The 19,395-nt window shown below is 47.9% G+C and overlaps 1 protein-coding gene across 1 annotated transcript in view; it reads left to right on the forward strand.

Annotated features, from left to right (window-relative positions):
* Positions 1-858: 858 nt before the first annotated feature.
* The window catches only part of LOC135243364 (myosin-11-like), a 24,174-nt gene continuing 5,637 nt past the window's right edge, over positions 859-19,395 (forward strand). Inside the window, exons 1-34 of the mRNA XM_064315132.1 lie at positions 859-1,016; positions 4,214-4,576; positions 5,050-5,206; positions 5,418-5,445; positions 5,787-5,877; positions 6,162-6,191; positions 7,116-7,208; positions 7,327-7,390; positions 7,965-8,063; positions 8,269-8,412; positions 8,575-8,670; positions 9,013-9,131; positions 9,304-9,456; positions 9,805-9,978; positions 10,243-10,416; positions 10,687-10,801; positions 10,886-11,079; positions 11,315-11,436; positions 11,617-11,686; positions 12,142-12,302; positions 12,387-12,495; positions 12,761-12,892; positions 13,032-13,238; positions 13,591-13,728; positions 14,028-14,151; positions 14,307-14,478; positions 14,839-15,051; positions 15,424-15,497; positions 16,105-16,391; positions 16,708-16,812; positions 17,730-17,882; positions 18,164-18,412; positions 18,682-18,894; positions 19,137-19,349. Of these exons, the coding sequence (XP_064171202.1) occupies positions 4,235-4,576; positions 5,050-5,206; positions 5,418-5,445; positions 5,787-5,877; positions 6,162-6,191; positions 7,116-7,208; positions 7,327-7,390; positions 7,965-8,063; positions 8,269-8,412; positions 8,575-8,670; positions 9,013-9,131; positions 9,304-9,456; positions 9,805-9,978; positions 10,243-10,416; positions 10,687-10,801; positions 10,886-11,079; positions 11,315-11,436; positions 11,617-11,686; positions 12,142-12,302; positions 12,387-12,495; positions 12,761-12,892; positions 13,032-13,238; positions 13,591-13,728; positions 14,028-14,151; positions 14,307-14,478; positions 14,839-15,051; positions 15,424-15,497; positions 16,105-16,391; positions 16,708-16,812; positions 17,730-17,882; positions 18,164-18,412; positions 18,682-18,894; positions 19,137-19,349 (4,815 nt within the window). The 5' untranslated portion in view covers positions 859-1,016; positions 4,214-4,234. The remainder of the gene's footprint in view (positions 1,017-4,213; positions 4,577-5,049; positions 5,207-5,417; positions 5,446-5,786; positions 5,878-6,161; positions 6,192-7,115; positions 7,209-7,326; positions 7,391-7,964; positions 8,064-8,268; positions 8,413-8,574; positions 8,671-9,012; positions 9,132-9,303; positions 9,457-9,804; positions 9,979-10,242; positions 10,417-10,686; positions 10,802-10,885; positions 11,080-11,314; positions 11,437-11,616; positions 11,687-12,141; positions 12,303-12,386; positions 12,496-12,760; positions 12,893-13,031; positions 13,239-13,590; positions 13,729-14,027; positions 14,152-14,306; positions 14,479-14,838; positions 15,052-15,423; positions 15,498-16,104; positions 16,392-16,707; positions 16,813-17,729; positions 17,883-18,163; positions 18,413-18,681; positions 18,895-19,136; positions 19,350-19,395) is intronic.

Below are 19,395 nucleotides of genomic sequence, written 5' to 3' on the forward strand. Positions count from 1 at the left end.
CGAATAAGCAAGAAAGTCTGGATCATGATAGACAAGCTCTTTTTGGAGAGATAAAAAGAAACTGACAGCATGCAAGACAGAAAGATAGGATAGGTACCGACACAATCGGTGTCATCCAACACGTTACTGCACATATCGCAAATTATAAAGATAAAGCTGCTGACACAGGGAGTAGCCAACATGCAAAAAACTGTCTTATACCGTACAATATATCTGTTCACCTTTGACTGAGTCCACGCATGCTAAACCTTGCAGGCGAATACAGTGTGGGTAATTTTCATATCCGACGCGTTTGTCCATATCATGAACCAATTTGTTCCCCCTTGTGCGCACGTCGGATAGTCGACACCTCGGAGTCAGAATAGTAGGCCTACAGTGCTTTCAACAATTTGATACTATTACCCGTATTCAGTTACACCAGTAGGTACATCTGTCAATTTCAGTATAACACAAAACAATCAAACTCAATTCTGAACGGCAGAACTGCATATAAACCAACACATGTAGATGTTGTTGGAATTCAGCACGCTAGTTTCAGAGGGTAGCACACACGCCACAAATGCAAATACAACGGTTTGGATTGGAATTCGGTACCATAGCAATCCCATCCGGGGCGTTAACACCTAAATTGTTGTAGTTTTTGTTATTAATTTATGTGATATTGGCGCTCATATGTGTGTAGGCTATGATAATTAAAAAAAAAAAAAATCTCATTAGGCCTAAAATTTTAACATTAATTTTAAAGATACGCTATCATTATTTTATTTTTTACATTTCAGCTCCCATTTCGTTCTCTGCGTGGGTTTGAACCTACAAGCCAACAAGTGAATGATGTGCGCGCCTAACGGACAGCGTGCACGTGCAGCGCTCCTCCCTCAGGCCGGGGCATTCGGTTTAAATACCCTGCTTGGGTATGATAACCGGGTCATTTGGACTGTTCTGTCTCTGGACTACCCCGCTAACACCCCCAGGACTTAAAAGATTCCAACACCCACAAGCTAAAAGTTGTAGGTTTTGTGAGTATCATTTTTTAAAAACACTTCCTGTTTCTCCAGGTATTGTGAATAAACTTAAATTCCATTGTCCTGTTGAATGGCAGTGGCCCAATTTCCTATGAAGTAAAGCAACTGCATGAGAATAACTTTTGATAAAGATAATTAATCACCTGTGGCTATATATTTAACTAAACTAATATTTGGTTAAATGAGAATAAAATGTAATACAGCACTCATCGCTCATTTGTATAATGACAATTGTGAGTGCGGCTGGGTAGATTTTGTCTTCCAATATTACTCTTGGCAGTGAAACCGTATTTTTATTCTGCGAAACAGGCGTGAACCGATTTAGGCTACAGATGCTAAGAAGTAATCCAAAATCGGATGCAATATAGCATACCATGCAATGTCCATTGTTAATTCAACTATGAGAAAATACATATGAGTCCATTCGGGACCATATGTACTCTATAAGAGTTGATATAACACTGAATTTGACTTTTTTCTGTTCACATTTGTAACCTGTGTTTATATGTGTGCAATGACTTTATGTGAGTAAACAATCATATGAAGAATATTTTTTTAGGATAAAGTTTGTCTGTACAAAGACACTGCCAGGGTGAAATTATTCCAGAATTTGTTCTGTGTTTGGTTTGTTTGGTTTGTTGCTTTGGCGCCTAGTTTGCCTTAATTGAGATTAAATTCAAATATTTGGCTTTGGCTCGAGACTCCTGCGCATAATCAGAATAATATACAGCACGTTTCAGTCTGTATTTTATTAGTTGTCATTCTGAATTTCACCAGTTGTTTGATATCAATGGATTAAAATAAAAAATATATTTTTTTAAAAACCTAAATAAACCTTGATCGTCTGAAGAAAAATGATGGGCTATTTAATAGAAGAAACTGAACTGTGACGTGTATTCAGCTCTGGGAGTTCGACTGGCTTAAAGCGCAGTGGTTTGAGACTGAATATTGGGTTTGTTTTGGAAATTCTCTGTTGCACTCCAGTCACCACACTAAGGTTAAAACTGTCTGAACTCCTTCATCTGAGAAAGTACCTGGTTTTTCCCATATTCCCTTTTTAGGGGAAAAAGTGGACATTTTCAATGAAAAGGGCTGACAGAGACCTTGGCCTGTTTTAACTCGGGGTGTGCCAGTAGCTGAGTGCATTGAATTGTCGGGGCAAGTGTAGTGGGGTTGGGAGCTGGGACAGAGAGCTTCTTGAGTTTCTAGGCTTGCAATAGTTCTTAATGCTGTATCTGGTCAGCAGCATCTGAAAAAACGACAGGGTCTGTGTTCCTACTGTACGTCAGGGCACCTTGTGTGTGTATGTGTGTGTGTGCAGGGAGAGAATGATCATTTGTATGTGTATGATAACTGTTTGAATTACATTTTTCAGCTCACCTCAATGGCTAACAGATGTCTAATGTCTAAAATTAAGAGTTCATTTGATTTGTGTATGTGCCCCACTCTCTCTTAAGGAGCTGCTCATTTGATCTGTGTGGTCAGGCTGCACAGTTATAGAAGTAACCAATTTGTTTGGAGAAAGGCTGGGATCCATGGGGAGCTGGGTGTGGCAGGGTGAGGGGAGGGGATGTGAGGCTAGGTTGCTGTTCACTTCTCACAAGCAGTGAGTTAAACTTCAGTCCCTGCAATGTAAAAAGATAGTCACATGACCCATGGGCGTCCTTGGTTCAGGGATCACATTGACCATCATTCAAAAGTCAAATGATACTTCATTTGCATCTACATTAATGAGCCAGGCGTTGCTATCGTACATTTTTTTCAGCATCTGTATGCAGCGTCCCTCTGCATTGCAGCATTTGCATCATTGTAGCATATGCATCATTTCATTTATCTTTTTCAAAACTCACAATAATAGACCTGTCACTGCCCCACACACATTTTAATTTTCTTGAGGTCTGTTGGATCATCATAAAAAATTATAGAATTGTTATTTTTGTATAGTTTTTACTGGAATTCATTTGTAATTCAGAATTACATATGATTTTCACTATAAATGTTTAAAAGCCAACTTATGGAGGTATGTTTGGATCCCACCTGACCCTGTGTGTTAACCTGAGGGATTGTGGGTAATCAGAGGCCCTTCACCTCACAGAAGTAGATCCTGGCTGCATTCACCACCTGCACAGGAGTAGACTGGCTCCACTGGAAGCCTTAATCTCATGTAAATCATTATATGGCACTGTCATTTCAAACAAAAGGAGCTGTTCTTCCCAAAGGCAGATAACCCCTGACGAGGCTGCTGATCTGGGCCACTCTGTGAGCTGGCAGCTACTCCCGTGCTATTATCAGAGTCAGGTGACAGTCCAGCATTCAAAACACCCAATCAATTGGCAATATGGCAGAACTTGACTATCTTTTTTTTTTAACCTGCAATGTCACAGGTGCACAGCACCCCTCTGTCTCACTACCTCAGCCGGTCACCGTAGCAACATTCTGGCACTCTTGGTGGGTGGAGGAAGGAGGGACTGTGGCCTGGCCGAGGCAGAGCAGCGTGTGACCCCAGTGACCCCTGCTTCATGGCATGGCATACAGTGTGCCACGCACAGGCTCTTCCCTATAAGGGCTTCCTCCAAGGGATGCAGAGCTGCCTCCTTATATGGTCACAGCTGAAGAGAGGCAGAGCTGCTGTTATCATGGCTGCCACACGCATAGTAATGTGAGATAATGTTCGCTATCAGCTCTCACCTGTACAGGTGAAGGGAAATATTGCGAGTGATTGAAGGGAATGACACTCGCTCTCCATTTCACACTCACACAACAGTTATAAAAGCTGGGTCTCATTTCACTAGTCTGCATATCTCTGTATGGCTATGGTGTGTGTGTGTGCGCATAAATGAAAAAGACTATGTGTATGCATACTCACCTGTGGGTGTGAGAGAGTGTTGGTATTTATATAATATATTTATAAAAGTATATTCATGCTGACAATCTACATAGCTCTAATATAGAAGCTAACATAAACCATACCTTTTCAGTACATGTATTTTATAATTGGTCTCAGTTCTGGTATACCAAATAATATCTCCTGTCAGCTTTCATTTGCTTAAAAAACTAAAATAAAAGTAAATAATAAAAAAACATCTATTTAAAGCGACTCTTAAGCTAATAAACCGATTTATATAGCAGGTGACGTCCTAATCCTGAATGACTGTTTTTGTGACTGATAACCACCCTGTGGGAAAATCCAGCAGCTCACCTTGGAATCCAAGATGGCCGCCAGCACCGCAAGCGAAGACGAGAAGCTCCTCTTCCTGGACAAGAGCTCCAGCAGCAACCCCACGGCGCAGGCCGACTGGGCCGCCAGGAAGCTGGTGTGGATCCCGTCCGAGCGGCACGGGTTCGAGGCGGCCTCCGTCCTGGAGGACCGCGGGGACCAGGTCCTGGTGGCGCTGGCCGACGGGAGCGGGAAGGTGACGGTCGGCAGGGACGACGTGCAGAAGATGAACCCGCCCAAGTTCAGCAAGGCGGAGGACATGGCCGAGCTCACCTGCCTGAATGAGGCCTCCGTGCTGCACAACCTGAAGGAGAGGTACTTCTCCGGGCTCATCTATGTGAGTACAGCACCCTGCCAGGCTCATGCACCCCTCTTTACATATCAATGTGCAGTATGTTTGTGAGTCTTTTGACTGTATTGTGTTTGTGTCTTTGGTGTCAGTACCACCAAAGTATGCGTATATGACATGTACATGCAAGTATTGTTGAGTATGTAACATTTTTTTAAGTATTGTATGAGTATGTTATACATGTCTTCGAGCATTGTATGAATGTGATACGTGTGTGAGTATTGTATGAGTGAGAAATGTGTATTGTCTGAGTATGTGACACAGGTGTGTGTGTGTATTATATGAGTGTGATATGTGTGGGAGTATTGTATGAGCATGTGATGTGTGTGTGAGTACTGTATGAACGTGTGATACAGGTGTGTGTGTGTATTATATGAGCATGATGTGTGTGTGTGTGAGTATTGCATGAGTATGTGATTGTGCTGGTATTGTATGAGTTATGTGACTCTCCTTCCTTTCAGACCTACTCCGGGTTGTTCTGTGTGGTGGTAAACCCGTATAAAATGCTGCCCATCTATTCAGAGAAGGTCGTCGAGATGTACAAAGGGAAGAAACGCCACGAAGCTCCGCCCCACATCTACTCCATCGCTGATAATGCCTACAGGAACATGATGCAGGGTGGGGCCTGTCACTCACAGGAACACGCTACATACTGTATACAAACCTGTACAAATACATTCAGTCTTATTATATTTATCACTATGTCTCAAATATGGCTAAACCATGTCTAAATCACATCCAAATTGTGCCTACACCATGTGTAAACTCTGTATGTGGACCATGTGTAAACCGTGAGTGATGTGTGCTTGTTTGGGTTGCACCTCTGCAGATCGAGAAGACCAGTCTATTCTCTGCACGTGAGTACAGGCATGCTGGGAATCACAGGGCCTTTCACAACACTGCCTTTAACTCTTCAGTCTGCACAAAATTATGCGTAATGAAAATTAAGTAGTGGCAGTCAACACTGGCTGGTGCGTGTGCGTATGTGTGTATGTGGTTGGATGCAGATGTGTGTGTGTGTGTGTACATATATGAGTGTGTGTGTGCATGTGTGTGTGTGTGTGTGTGTGTGTGTGTGTGTGTGTGTGTGTGTGTGTGTAGTAGCAGGTAATGATGTGTGTGTATGCATCTGTGTAGTAGCAAGTAATAATATAGGTGTGTGTGTGTGTGTGTGTGTCTGTGTGTGGTCACTCTGTAGGGGGGAATCTGGTGCAGGAAAGACAGAGAACACTAAGAAGGTGATCCAGTACCTGGCAGTAGTAGCTTCTTCACACAAGAGCAAATGCCCTGTGAGTTTTACCCCATTCAACCCTCTCATAATAGCCTTCTACACCTTCTTCTGCCCCCATGGTCAGAGATATTACCCTCATACACATAATTCCACCCTCATCCACCCATAAATTAACCCTCCAACACTTTCCGTATCATCTAACACAGAATTGTAAAATTACTCATGAGTTTACAGTGCACAAAAAAAATGACTAAAAGAAGAAATATTTATCTCAGGGGTATCTAAGTATCAACAACAACCATTTCACTTGATTCAGAGGTGACGTGTCTTTTTTTATTGTAGCAGGATCCGAATTCATCATCTTTTAATAAGGTATGGATCTGTCGTCATCATAAATCAGAAATGACTTTGAAACAGGAAGTTATGGTGGTGGTTGTCGATCATTGTTTGGGGCTTCGCTGGTGGAGGTGCTGCTCTGATGCTTGCCTTTCATAGAGCAAAGATAATCTACTGTAAGGTCACTGGAGGGCTGCAGCACCTGTAGGGCTTTTAAACCATGGTCCAGTTGAACTGTTCTAGACCAACGGATATCGGAGGTGTGCCTGTGGGTAAATGATGAGTTTGACTCACTTGCTGCCTGGCGAACTGACGCCTTTAACACCTATCCCATCTCTCTCTCTCCTAAACGCGGCAGTCAGGATCACAGTTAGCTTACGTGAGTACCAAGAGGGAGATTGACAGTTCACGTGTTTGGCATGTGTAGCTCGAGCACTGCATGTTACAGCTTGTCAATCTGATAAAGAACACGCTAAAGGCTGTGGGCTGATATTGACCATCTGCATATTAGCTTCACTGAGAGACTGCAGAGTAGTGACAGTATTTCACGTGCACATTAGACCGTAGCTTTTTTTCACACTAATAGAGTAGATCTGTATCATTAAGGTGAATCAGACAGGTTATTCTGGTGGATTCATTTTGTTTAGTCACGGCACCTTTCACCCCACTTTCACAGAGCAGCGTGTGCATGACAGTGTCCGCCCACTTTCCCCATAACTCTGAATGTATCATCCAATCAGAGAGTGACCCTACCCCCCATCTCTTCATTTCCTTCAAACTTCAATCTCTCTTTGTCACTATGCTTTAGCACAATTGCTTTTATGTGTTTTGTCTGTTTTTGTTGTTTGAACATTTGGACATTTGTTCATTTTAATTTTGTTAGTGTGTGACGCCTGAAGTTTTTACGTTTAATGTATTTGGCCGATTGTGTGGATGTTGCATCCCATTATGGTCCACCAGGGGGAGCTGGAGAAGCAGCTCCTGCAAGCTAACCCCATTCTGGAAGCCTTTGGAAATGCCAAGACCATCAAGAATGACAACTCCTCCCGATTTGTGAGCAAATCAAATCAAAATCTTGCCTTTTTTTCCATTTTAGCACTCTGTCTATCAAACAGCACTGTGTTTGTGTTATTGTGTTATTTCTCATCAGTCCACTTGACTCTTCCCATAGGGAAAATTCATCCGAATCAACTTTGACGTGACAGGCTACATCGTTGGAGCCAACATCGAGACGTGTATCCTGAAACTGTGACACTAAGAGCTCGGCCTGCCCACAGCTGTTTAACATGACAAAATCAAACACAGGGAAAGTCTTTGATTGGACAGGCTATGCATTCAGAGACCTGCCTTATAAGAGCTGTTTTCCATAGACGGTCCATAGTAGCTGGATCGTTACTTCCTGCATTACTTCCATCCTATTTGTCTGCTTTATTCTGTGAGGTTCTGGTTGAGAGCAAGAGTTTACAGTGATACAGTATGCATCATTTGATGCAAAGGATGCATACAATTTTATTGTTTCTGCTTCAGTGGTAGAGAGACCGAACGGTCCACATAGAGAATCTGTAGTTGAGTTTCTGGCTGACTTATTTAAAGTCTGTGTGTTTGCTCGGTGTGTGCTCTATACTGCCAGCCATGCACCTATCCTAGGGTTTGGAATGTGTATGTGTATTATATATTGGGAAAGGGACACAGCTGTGATTTCTGATGTTTTAGTGTGGTATGGGGTAAGGGGGTTTAGGTTGTTGCTCTTTTTGATAAGGGAAAAATCTCACGCCACAGATTTCCTTCTTAACCCTTTGACGCCTGCAGACCTCCTGGAGAAGTCTCGTTGTATCCGACAGGCTATGATTGAGCGCTCCTTCCACATCTTTTACTACCTGGTGGCCGGAGCCAAGGACAAGCAGAGAGGTGAATTCCTGACACCACAACTCACTGCTCACCTGTCTACCTGCTCACATGTTCACCTGAGTTTGTTGTGTGATTGACTGCTGTAGCTGATAAATTGCTGTGCTGCTCCATTGTTGAGTAACAAACAGAAGCCAGAAGACTCTGTGGCTCTCCAGGACCAGAGCCAGATGGAGCCAGATTGTAACTGGATGGTTGTGTTCTGCAGAGGAGCTGCTGCTGGAGAACTTCAGCAGCTACCGTTTCCTGGTTGCGGGGCACATGCAGTTACCAGGACAACAGGACGATGAGATGTACAACGAGACGCTGGAGGCCATGGACATCATGGGCTTCACCGAGGAAGAGCAGCTCGGTACGGACTGTTCCGCAGATACACCGGCGAAGAAGATCATGATGCTGATGATAGTCTTGATGATGGTGGAGATATTGATGAGGTTCATAGTGAAGGTGATAATGGATGGCATTCATAAAGCACCATTCAGTGTAACACCCTCCCCCCTCCTCCCCCACACAGGGATTATGAAGGTGGTCTCCACGGTTCTGCAGCTGGGGAACATTGAGTTTAAGAAGGAGAGGAACCAGGAGCAAGCCACCATGCCCGACAACACAGGTGGGCGAGGGAGACAGGTGGAGACACACAGCTTCAGATTGTTCTCTGAAACAGCTGTTAATATCAAACCTGACAAAGAATACCATTCCAGGAGATCCTCATTAAAATAATGTCAACTCAATGAAGAGATTAATTTTGCATTATGAATTAAAACTCTGGGAAGACAGCCTACACAGCAATGTTCGATAACCTCTTGGTGTGCCCAACCACCCGCTTTCCTTCAAGTTATGTCTTTGATGTTATTGTAATTATGTGTGTAATAATTTATGTGTAAGGGCTGGCACTGGCGTAACCATGGTGACAATATTCTATTTGTGTTTGTTTTCTCTGTCTCTCGCTCAGCGGCTCAGAAGGTGTGCCACCTGCAGGGCATCAACGTGACGGACTTCACCCGTGCCATCCTCACCCCCCGCATCAAGGTGGGCAGAGAGGTGGTGCAGAAGGCCCAGACCAAGGAGCAGGTACAGATACTCATCATATTCAGGTGTATGATACTACCCAGAGTGTGTCACACACCTTAAAAACATCATCTGAGCGGTATGCGTGATTGTGTGTGTGTGCATATGAGTGTGTGTGTCTGTGTATGTCTGTGCGTGTGTGTGCTTTATTTAAATAACCTCTCCTTCCCTGCAGGCTGACTTTGCGGTGGAGGCTCTGGCCAAGGCCATGTATGAGCGTCTGTTCCGCTGGATCCTGGCGCGCGTCAACAAGGCGCTGGACAAGACCAAGAGGCAGGGCTCCTCCTTCCTCGGCATCCTGGACATCGCCGGCTTTGAGATCTTTGAGGTGGGGGACCCCCCAAAACCAGTCCTGAAGTCATTCCCAAAATAAGCCCCTGCACCTCTGCACTGTAAACCTACCCGCTCAGCTCAAAGCTAGGGTTAGAGTTAGGTTTAACACCTACTTTGTTACTTCTCAAATTGCCTGTCATGACATTACACACCAGCGCTTCATTATCTTGTGATTACAAGGTGTTTTACTCAAGATTACCACCATTGCCAAATCTCCTTCAAAGTCCTTGGTTGTTCAAAACCCCTTGTGAGTTCAAGACATCAATGAAGTGAATTTTGAAGTCCAAAGAAGTTTCTCCTGAAGAGGAAGGAAGATGACAGGTATGTTCTCCATGTTCTGCAGGATAACTCATTTGAGCAGCTCTGCATCAACTACACCAACGAGAAGCTGCAGCAGCTCTTCAACCACACCATGTTCATCCTGGAGCAGGAGGAGTACCAGCGGGAGGGCATCGAGTGGAGCTTCATTGACTTCGGCCTGGACCTGCAGCCCTGCATCGACCTCATCGAGAGACCGGTCCGTCTGTCTGTCCGTCCGCCTAACACCCACCTCTCACACTCTGTCCCTGCCTCTTTCCCTGTATGATAGCATATATGTACTCAGGTGTGTGTACCTGTGAGAGGGTTTACTGTACCTAACGCAGGTGTGTATACCTGTGTGAGGGTTTACTTGTACCTAATTCAGCTGTGTGTACCTGTGTGATGGTGTACCTGTACCGAACTCAGGTGTGTGTACCTGTGTGAGGGTTTACTGTACCTGACTCAGGGTGTGTACCCGCAGAATAACCCCCCAGGTATCCTGGCCCTGCTGGATGAGGAGTGCTGGTTCCCCAAGGCCACAGATGTCTCCTTCGTGGAGAAGCTGATGAACACACAGGCCAGCCACCCCAAGTTCTCCAAACCCAAACAGCTGAAGAGCCAACCGGAGTTCTCCGTGCAGCACTACGCTGGCAGGGTGGGGTTAAATGCCATCAGCCTCTGTGCTTCTTTATTTCAACTATGTTGCATTTCTGCGCAATTTAAAGCTGCATTACAGAAACACCCTGGTGATTTTTAAATGGATTGAAATTATGCCAGGAACCACAAATGACTTAAAAGTTTTTAACCTGAAGTTTTTATTCTATTCTATTCTATTCTCAATCCCTTGTATGATTGTTAGAGTTAGCTGTTTGGTTTTTAACAGGTGACCTGATGTGACCCCCTAATGTCCTGTTTTCCCATGCAGGTGGACTACAACGCCTCCAACTGGCTGACCAAGAACATGGACCCGCTCAACGACAACGTCACTCAGCTGCTCAATAACTCCTCCATCAATTTCATACAGGAGCTCTGGAAAGACAGTGAGTGTCCCTGCCGGGGTGGGGGCTCTCATGTTGGTGTTTTGCCGACGTTGTGACTTACTCTGGCCCCGCCCCCTCTCGCAGCGGATCGTGTGGTTGGCCTGGACACCATCACTAAGATGTCGGGCAGTTCCGCTCCCGGCCCCTCCAAGGCTAAGAAGGGCATGTTCCGCACCGTGGGCCAGCTGTACAAGGAGTCTCTGACCAAGCTCATGACCACCCTGCACAACACACAGCCAAACTTTGTGCGCTGCATCATCCCCAACCACGAGAAGAGGGTACGCACTCTCCGCTACTGCGCGTACAGCTAACTCACCATCACAACACTGTGTTACAGCACTTTTACTGCACATTCACACTGTATACTCTCAAGAGTAAAGTTATAATCAGTTATAAGAATATAGTGTACAATGTGTATTAATATTGTCGAAGGAGGATGTCCAGTGGCACTGTAAGTGAATAAAAAGGCATTGGCTAGCAGCAGGTTAGTAAGCTTTACTGCTCTGTGTGCAGGCTGGGAAGCTGGATGCTCACCTGGTCCTGGAGCAGCTCAGGTGTAACGGGGTGCTGGAGGGAATCCGAATCTGCCGGCAGGGCTTCCCCAACCGCATCGTCTTCCAGGAGTTCCGCCAGCGGTGAGCGAATAAGCATCATCATTATTTTACGTTTGTTCATTTGTATATTATCATTTCATTCATTAATATTCATTAATTTAGGCTCAGGTGTGTTATAGGTAAGCAGACCAGGCTCAGGTGTGTTACAGGTGAACTTTGTGTATGGTATTTTAAGCAGTCTCTGGTGTGATGTTCACACAGATACGAGATCCTGGCTGCCGGTGCCATTCCTAAAGGCTTCATGGATGGTAAACAGGCCTGCACCCAGATGGTGAGACTGCCAGTGTTTATTCAACTAAACACAAACATTCACAGTTTTTGGGGAGGTTTCACATTTTCCCATTTGTGGGTCTCTGCTAAATGCAGTAGAGTCAGAATCAGAAAGAAGAGTGTGCTGGAGACACACAGGAAGAACTCATAACATGTTCGGATCTATGGAACATATTCTGTACATCATAACATACTGCATATAAGAATACACTGATCATTGCAGGCATAGTTTGAAGATTGTATTGGAAATATGGTAAATACATGTCTAGTACATGCAGTGAAATATATAACTGAGAGTGGCAATGGCTATGCTCATGATAGATATATTCAGTCATACATGGTGTATTTTTATGGTGTAGTACACTGTGTATTCCTGGGTTTTTGTGCTCTCGCACCCATGTATTAAGGTTTTTATATTAGTTTTTCCTCACCCCAACTCATTCTCTCACTGCATAGATCAAACACCTGGATCTGGACCCCAACCTGTACCGGATCGGCCAGAGCAAGGTGTTCTTCCGCACAGGTGTGCTGGCCCACCTGGAGGAGGAGCGGGACATTAAGATCACCGTAGTGATCATCGCCTTCCAGTCCCAGGCTCGCGGCTTCCTGGCCAGGAAGTGAGATTCTTACGCTTGTTGAAGGATTGTTCCTAGGGGTGACAATGTGCTCCTGCTTACCCAGAATGCCTCTTTCTCACGCAGGGCGTTTGCTAAGAGGCAGCAGCAGCTGACGGCCATGAGGGTGATCCAGAGGAACTGTGCTGCCTACCTGAAGCTGAGGAACTGGCAGTGGTGGAGACTTTTCACCAAGGTGAGCTTTAATACACCTGCCACCTGGAAAACAGGGACTAAAGGGATTATATAACCACAATAATCATCACAACAACACTGATAATAAATACAGGGCTGTAACTTTGCAACTTCTGGAGTTTTCCATGTGTTGCTGTAAATCTAGAAGCAGTAAGAGGCTGTCAGTAGTCTGAGATACAGTGTGTAGAGTGAAAAAATATATTCCGGGGTGCCAGTGTGTTTAAGTGCAGCTTTAGTTCATTGAATGTGCTCTTGTTGACTCCCAGGTGAAGCCCCTGCTACAGGTCACCAGACAGGAAGAGGAAATGACCCAGAAGGAGGAGGAGCTTCAGAAAGCTAAGGAAATAGCACAGAGGTCTGAGTCGGAGCTGAAGGAGATCACCCAAAAGCACGCACAGGTGGAGCTCCCGTGACCTCAGCCACAGTTTAACTACAGCCAGCGTTTTCAGCGTTCGGGACAGTTATGAGATTTGGGATGAGTGAAGTGATTGAGGAAACGTGCTCTTCTTCCCCTCCCTCCTTCCCTCCACCCCTCAGCTGCTGGAGGAGAAGACCCAGCTGCAGGAGCGGCTGCAGACGGAGGCCGAACTCTACGCCGAGGCGGAGGAGATGCGGGTTCAGCTGGAGGCCAGGAAGCAGGAGCTGGAGGAGATCCTGCAGGAGATGGAGACGCGACTGGAGGAGGAGGAGGAGCGAGGCCAGGCCATGCAGGCCGAGAGGAAGAAGATGCAGCAGCAAATACAGGTGAGCCTTCTCCACCCTACCTCTCACGCGGGTACACCCACCTGCACCCTCCCATGCACAGTTACACACTCCTCACACACAGTTACAGACACCTACACCTTCCTACACACAGGTACACAACCCTACACCCTCCTGCACACAAGTACACACTGCTCACACACAGATACACACATCCTCACTTCCCAGCTCACAAATAAGCCCTTTCTCTCACCCTCATGATGAGGCAAGACAAAGTATGGTATTACCAAAGCACACAGACAGCAAAAGCACTCTGAAAACATGTGAATTCAGGCAGCTGCCATGCTGAACGTGGTGTGGTGTTTAATCATGGCTGTGTTAACTCTGGCTCCAGGAGCTGGAGGAGCACTTGGGGGGCGAGGGGGACGCCCGGCAGAAGCTGCAGCTGGAGAAGGTGGCGGCTGATGGGAAGATTAAGAAGCTGGAGGACGACATCCTGGTGATGGAAGACCAGAAGAGCAAGCTGCAGAAGGTGAGTCAGAAACACAGGCAGAGCTGAGACTGAGCCTACTCCAGGCCTTTCCGTCTACCACGTCTACTGTCAGACTCCTCCCATTTCAATCAGGCTCCGCCCACTTGTCCTTCTGCAGTCAGGTATCTCCCATTTCAGTCAGGCTCCTCCCAATTCTCCTTCTGCATTCAAGCATCCCTCATTTCAGTTAGGCTCCTCCCACTTTTCCTTCTCCAGTCAGACTCCACCCTCTGCAGTCCAGCTCCTCCCATTTCAGTCAGGGCCCTTCCACTATAGTTACGCTGTGCTGTGAATTTCAGGAGAAGAAGCTGTTAGAGGAACGGGTAGCGGACTTCAGCTCCAACCTAGCCGAGGAAGAGGAGAAATCAAAGAACCTGACCAAGCTGAAGAACAAGCACGAGTCCATGATATCGGAACTGGAGGGTCAGTACACACATGCTAACACATACGGCACTACACGCTCTAATTCATGAACACTCATGCATACAGCATTACATACACCAGTCTCTAGCACTGACCGTGCTCTATGCATGGTGTGTTTGAGTAAAGACTTAGTAATGGTCCTGCTCCTTACCCAGTGCGGTTGAAGAAGGAGGAGAAGGGCAGGCAGGATGTGGAGAAGGCCAAGCGGAAGCTGGAGGGGGAGCAGGCAGACCTGCTGGAGCAGAGCGCTGACATGCAGGCCCAGGTAGAGGAGCTGAAGGCCCAGCTGGCCAAGAGAGATGAGGATCTGCAGGCTGCAGCTGTGAGGTATGCAGGTTACCCCACCCTGCCTCACTGTTCTCTGCCCCTTCCTGACCTACCCTACCCTGATCTGCCCCATTATTCATTAACACTCCTACTCCACCCTCTGGTTTGTGTTCTGGAGGGTTAAGATGTGTATGTGTGGTGTACATTATTAATGATGGTGTGTGTTCTGCTCTGGGTAATTGTGTTTTTTTCTGGTCAGTGTATGTGTTCTGGGTAATGGCGTATTCTCTGGTCAGTGTATGTGCTGTTGGTAATTGCATGTGTTCTGGTCAGTGTGCGTGTTTTTGATAGTGGCGTGTGCTCAGTGTGTGTTCTCACGCTCGTCCCTCTCATGCTCGTCCCTGCTGCTGTGTGCTGCAGAGTGGAGGAGGAGGCAGTGCAGAAGAGCGGCGCTCTGAAGCGGATCAGGGAGCTGGAGGGGCTGCTGTCCGAGGCGCAGGACGACCTGGAGGCGGAGCGCTCCGCCCGGGCGAAGGTGGAGAGGGCCCGGCGGGACCTGGAAGTCGAGCTGGAGGCGCTTAAGTCCGAGCTGGAGGACACCCTCGACACCACCGCTGCCCAGCAGGAGCTCCGGTGAGCGCTCGCCAGCGGGTCGCAGGTTCTAATCCCACATCAGATCGGGATCTGAACTCCCTCCCTGCGGCAGCAGTGTGGAGAGTGTGTTCATTTAAGGCATACTGGGGCAGATGCTCTGCTTTATTAGTCTGACCCAGTGTGCCTTCAGTGTGTGAGACAGGGTGTGTGTGTGAGTGTGTTTGTTCATGTGTGTGTGTGTGTGTGTTTGTGAGTGCGTGTACGTGTGTGTGTACATGTGTGTTTGTGTGTGTGTGCGTGTGTGTGTGGGCGTGTGTGCGTGTGTTTCTGAGTGTGGGCGAGGGCGTGTGTGTGTCTGTGTGTATGTGATTAGATTAGATAGTAACAGTGCGTGTGGGATGTTCCCTGTAGGGTGAAGAGGGAACAGGAAGTTGCTCTGCTGAAGCAAACGCTGGAGGAAGAGGGGGCCATGAGCAAGGTTAGGAGCTGCGCAGAAAGCACACCGTGCTGGAGGAGCGAGGGCAGGGCATGAGGCACAGTTCAGAGCTGGGAAAACACACCTGCAGTGCAACGGGTACAAACACATCTTTACCTGTATTACAGTGCAAACGGGTACAAACACACCTTTACCTGTATTACAGTGCAAACGGGTACAAACACACCTTTACCTGTATTACAGTGCAAACGGGTACAAACACACCTTTACCTGTATTACAGTGCAAACGGGTACAAACACACCTTTACCTGTATTACAGTACAAATGGGTACCAGCACATCTTTACCTGTATTACAGTGCAAATGGGTACAAACAGACCTTTACCTGTATTACAGGGCAAACGGGTAAAAACACACCTTTACCTGTATTACAGTGCAAACGGGTACCAGCACAGCTTTACCTGTATTACAGTGCAAACGGGTACCAGCACAGCTTTACCTGTATTACAGTGCAAACGGGTACCAGCACAGCTTTACCTGTATTACAGTGCAAACGGGTACCAGCACAGCTTTACCTGTATTACAGTGCAAACGGGTATCAGCACACCTTTACCTGTATTACAGTGCAAACGGGTACAAACACACCTTTACCTGTAGTACAGTACAAACGGGTACAAACACAGTCTTACCTGCTTTACAGTGCAATAAAAGCAGTGGTCTCTGACGTACCCCTGCAGGCTAAGTCCAGTGTGGAGAAGGCGAAGGTGGCGCTGGAGCAGGAGATGGCTGAACTGAGCGCGGATGTGCGTTCCCTGACCAGCGCCAAGCAGGAGCTGGAGCACAAGAGGAAGAAGGTGGAGGGGCAGCTGGCCGACCTGCAGGCCCGCTACAGCGACAGCGAGAGGCAGAGGGCCGAGCTGGGGGACCGCGTCGCCAAGACAGCCGTGAGCGCCCAAAAAACCAGCTACATGGGAAATCAATTGCAGAATTACACAGCGTAGCAGTCATAGTTGCCAAGTTTATTATCTTTTGAATATCATTACAAAACAACTTGAGGGAAAGGGGAAATACCATAAAATAAACTGATAAAATAAACAAGGATGGACAGATGTGAAAATATTAGTTGGGAAATGGTTCAGGATAAATACATTAATGAGGGGTTGAGGGGATGCTGCAGCAGGGATGTGAACCTATAACCTTCTGGTTACAAGCTCAGATCCTATGGTCATGTATATACCTCAACACCTGGTCCTCTGACAGGCGGAGCTGGACAACATGACCGGCCTCCTGAATGAAGCCGAGAGCAAAAACATCAAGCTTAGCAAAGAAGTGGCCAGCCTGAGCTCCCAACTGCAAGACAGCCAGGTACCCAGCCTCACAAATCACCAGATGCCATTACACACTGTGCACCATTACACACTGTGCACTAGACACCACTGCCTCCCCACCAGCCTCAGCTCCCAACTGCAAGACAGCCAGGTACCCAGCCTCACAAATCACCAGATGCCATTACACACTGTGCACCATTACACACTGTGCACTAGACACCACTGCCTCCCCACCAGCCTGAGCTCCCAACTGCAAGACAGCCAGGTACCCAGCCTCACAAATCACCACACGCCATTACACACTGTGCACTAGACACCACTGCCTCCCCACCAGCCTCAGCTCCCAACTGCAAGACAGCCAGGTACCCAGCCTCACAAATCACCACACGCCATTACACACTGTGCACCATTACACACTGTGCACCATTACACACTGCACACCATTACACACTGTGCACTAGACACCACTGCCTACCCACCAGCCTGAGCTCCCAGCTGCAAGACAGCCAGGTACCCAGCCTCACAAATCACCACACGCCATTACACACTGTGCGCCATTACACACTGTGCACTAGACACCACTGCCTCCCCACCAGCCTCAGCTCCCAACCGCAAGACAGCCAGGTACCCAACCTCACAAATCACCATACACCATTACACACTGCACACCATTACACACTGTGCACTAGACACCACTGCCTCCCCACCAGTCTCAGCTCCCAACTGCAAGACAGCCAGGTACCCGACCTCACAAATCACCACACGCCTTACAACACCATAAACCATTACACACCGTACATACCACTCACATACAACGCCACACACACGTCATACACCATTACACACACATACAGCAGCACATAGGTCATACCTCATACACCACAAAATGCCTTCCTTCCTATGCTTGTGCCTGGGAGGGTCCTGCTGGTAACATCACATATTTTAACCTCCTAGGGGCTGCTGGCGGAGGAGACGCGGCAGAAGCTGAACGTCTCCGCACGCCTGCGGCAGACGGAGGAGGACCGCAACGCCCTGCAGGAGCAGCTGGAGGAGGAGGCGGAGGGCAGGAGGGGCTGCGAGAGGCAGGTGTCCTCCCTCAATGGACAGGTGAGCTCCTTGCCTGGGCAGAGCTGGAGGGGATAGGGGCGGGACTAGAGGGGCTGTGGGGGCTGTGCTAGGGGTGGGACTAGAGGGTGGGAGGGCAGGACTAGAGGGTAGGTGGGGGCAGGGCTAGGGGCAGGACTCGAGGGTGGGTGGGGGCAGGGCTAGGGGCGGGACTAGAGGCTTTCCCTGACCTAACAGCTATTGAGCTGTGTCTGTGCAGCCAGGGTTCAGGGTTGTGAGTTTGGCATGCCCAACCCTGACCCTAGTTCCCTCTGCTCCCTTAGCTGTCAGACTCCAGGAAGAAGGTGGAGGAGCTGAGCAGCAGCCTGGAGCTGCTGGAGGAGAGCAAGCGGCGGCTGCAGCGGGACCTGGAGGGGGCCGGCCTGCGGTACGAGGAGAAGGCCTCCGCCTACGACAAGCTGGACAAAAGCAAGGCCCGTCTGCAGCAGGAGCTGGACGACCTGCTGGTGGACCTGGACAACCAGCGCCAGCTCGTCTCCAGCCTGGAGAAGAAGCAGAAGAAGTTTGACCAGGTGAGTCCACGAATTAGCCCGGTTAGCAGACACCTCACCTGAGTTTCCTGTCTAAGCCCCTGTCTTTGACACTTCTGTGACTTTTCCAGCAAGTGTGGTAAGATTATGCATTTCAAATCACTAAACTGAAAAATGGTGCTAATAGGACAATAGCATCTCCTATTATCCCCTCTCTGTGCTAGATACTGTCAGATGAGAAGGTTATCTCCGATTATCCTCTGTGTGGTAGATGGTGGCGGAGGAGAAGGTTATTATCCTCTGTGTGGTAGATGGTGGCGGAGGAGAAGAGTGCCTCCTGTAAGTTTGCGGAGGAGCGTGATCGCGCGGAGGCGGATTTGCGGGAGAAGGAGACTCGGGTGCTGTCGCTGACTCGGGCGCTGGAGGAGGCGAAGCGTTACTGCGAGGAGCAGGAGAGGAGTAACAAGGCCCTCCGTGCCGAGATGGAGGACCTGGTCAGCTCCAAGGACGACGTCGGCAAGAGTGTGAGCGTTCCGCCTCGTACATCCATACATCTCATACACCCATACTCCAGTTTATGTGCTTACCTCATCTCATACATTACCTCATATGCCTGCACACCACACACTCATATACCAGTTTACACTCTTACTCCTCCTACACACATCTTCATTTGCTCCAGCCCCCACACTCCTCATAACCTTGATGTCTACTGAGAATCTATGTTTGTACAAGAGCCCGGCCTGACTCTTCCTCTGATCGACAGGTTCACGAGCTGGAGAAGGCGAAGCGAGGGCTGGAGGCACAGGTGGAGGAGATGCTGGTGCAGGTGGAGGAGCTGGAGGACGAGCTGCAGGCCGCAGAGGACGCCAAGCTGCGGCTGGAGGTGAACATGCAGGCGCTGAAGGGGCAGCACGAGCGGGACCTGCAGGCCCGCGAGGAGCAGGGCGAGGAGAAGAGGAGACACCTCCTCAAACAGGTACTCTCAGCACTCTGACTGTCAACTGGCCAATCAGCAGTCTGTC

This window comes from Anguilla rostrata, chromosome 17 (assembly GCF_018555375.3).
Source record: "Anguilla rostrata isolate EN2019 chromosome 17, ASM1855537v3, whole genome shotgun sequence".
Taxonomy (NCBI): Eukaryota; Metazoa; Chordata; class Actinopteri; order Anguilliformes; family Anguillidae; genus Anguilla; species Anguilla rostrata.